This window comes from Emiliania huxleyi (assembly GCF_000372725.1).
Source record: "Emiliania huxleyi CCMP1516 unplaced genomic scaffold EMIHUscaffold_4064, whole genome shotgun sequence".
NCBI lineage: Eukaryota > Haptophyta > Isochrysidales > Noelaerhabdaceae > Emiliania > Emiliania huxleyi.
The window spans coordinates 1-1,803 of NW_005198924.1; the positions used below are offsets into that span (position 1 = coordinate 1).

The following is a 1,803-nucleotide window of genomic DNA, read 5'->3' on the forward strand; positions in this document are numbered from 1 at the left end:
CGGTATCACCTTCCGAGGCGTGTCCTTCAGCGTGCCGCAGCGGTCGCGGCGGCGCGGCGGCGAGGTGAAGGAGAAGGTGATCCTCGAAAAGTGTAGCGGGCACTTTCCGGCGGGCTCGCTCGTCGCCCTGATGGGCCCGAGCGGTTGTGGCGAGACGACGCTGACGAGCTGGCACGGCGTGAATGGCGTCTGTTTTCACACCGTCCTCTCCGGTGAACACACAGGCAAGACGACGCTGATGGACATCCTCGCGCGCAAGAAGGCGGCCAAGCATTCCGGGCAAGTCTTCATCGACGGCCGTCCCGCCGATGACACCTGGCAGCGCGCGGTGGCCTACTGCGGGCAGGACGACACGATGCACGCGCGCTGCACCGTGCGCGAGGAGGTGGCGATGGCGATGGCGCTCTCACACCCACCGCCGCGGGGCATCGCTGCGGCCGAGGCGAGGGGGGCACGAGCGGCCAGGGAGGTCGCCTCCTCCCGACTCCGGTGGCGGGTATTTGCTGCACGACACGAGAACGCCTCGACATGAACTTCTGTAGGAGAACCTCCTCCGGCGGATGGGGCTGCTCCACGTCGCCGACAGCCGCGTCGGCAACGCAACCGTGCGCGGTGTCTCTGGAGGCCAACGGCGGCGGCTGTCCCTCGCAAAGGCGCTGTGCGCGTCGAAAAAGGCGATGCCCTGCGTCTATTCGAGCGGCCTGTGCCTGTGCGCCCCATATTAAGCAGCTCTGTGTGCAGGTGATGTTCTGTGACGAGCCGACGAGCGGCCTTTCCGCCACCGACGCCGCCTCATGCATCGCGGCGCTCAAGGCCGTCGCCCGCGAGCAGGGGGTCACCATCGTTGTCGTGATCCACCAACCTCGCTACGAGGCGTGTCACGCCCCAAGGCCCCAAGTCCCCGCCCCCGTAATGCCTGCAGTCACAAGCGCACTGCCGAGTTGGGTAGGTCGCTCTCCTGTTCGACCATCTCGTGCTGCTCACCGCGGACCCGGGCCGCGTGTGCTACAACGGCCCGATGGCTGCTGCGGCGGACTATTTCGCGCAGCTCGGGCGACCCGTGCCTTACGCCGTCAACCCGTGCGACTACTTCCTCGATTGCATCACGCCCGGCGGCGACGTCGCGGACGTGCCGACTTTCGTGGCCGCGTTCCGCGACTGCCAGTGGCCGAGGGTGGAGGCAGAGGTCGAGGCGGCCCTCTCAGCGACGGGAAAGACTCCGCTCGAGATCCTGGAGCTCGAGCGCCGCTGGCGCGTCGCCGCGCTGGCGCACGAGCCGCGGACGGCGGGACTCGGGGCGGCGCGTTTCGGCGTTGGGTATGGCACGCAGCTGGCGACTCTGCTTCGCCGGCAGGTGCGCCTGACGCTGCGCGACCCCGTCTGCATCGGCGTCAACATCGGATGCAAGATGGTCGTCGGGATTTTGGTCGGGCTCCTCTTCTTTCGGGTTTGGAACCAACAGACCGATTTCATGGGCCTCTACCTCGGGGGGACGCTAGCTGACGGTGCGGGCGTCGACTTGAAGATTAACTCATACGTGTACGAGCAGTTGGCGGACGGGACGCGCCTCCTTTCCCTCAACGGCACTACGGACGAGGATGCGCATATCGGCCGCGCGCTACACTCCACCACCTACTTCACGTACGCGCTCGTCATTATGGCCGGCCTGTCGGCGATCCCGCTCCTTCCGCTCACGATCCCAGATCGCACCATCATGAAAGGCGTCCCCCCTCCCCCCCCCGGAAACAGAAAAATAGGTTTGGTTGGGGTTAAAAAACCCGGTTGAAGAGGGGGGTTTGTGCG

The 1,803-nt window shown here is 66.3% G+C and overlaps 1 protein-coding gene across 1 annotated transcript; it reads left to right on the forward strand.

Moving 5' to 3' along the window:
* Positions 1-130: 130 nt before the first annotated feature.
* Positions 131-1,773, forward strand: EMIHUDRAFT_255907 (hypothetical protein; the record flags this gene model as incomplete). The annotated part of the gene is made up of 5 exons (XM_005769920.1): positions 131-469; positions 543-686; positions 760-849; positions 950-1,723; positions 1,750-1,773. 5 exons carry the CDS (start codon positions 131-133, stop codon positions 1,771-1,773), a joined length of 1,371 nt encoding a protein of 456 aa, XP_005769977.1.
* Between the last annotated feature and the right edge of the window lie 30 nt (positions 1,774-1,803).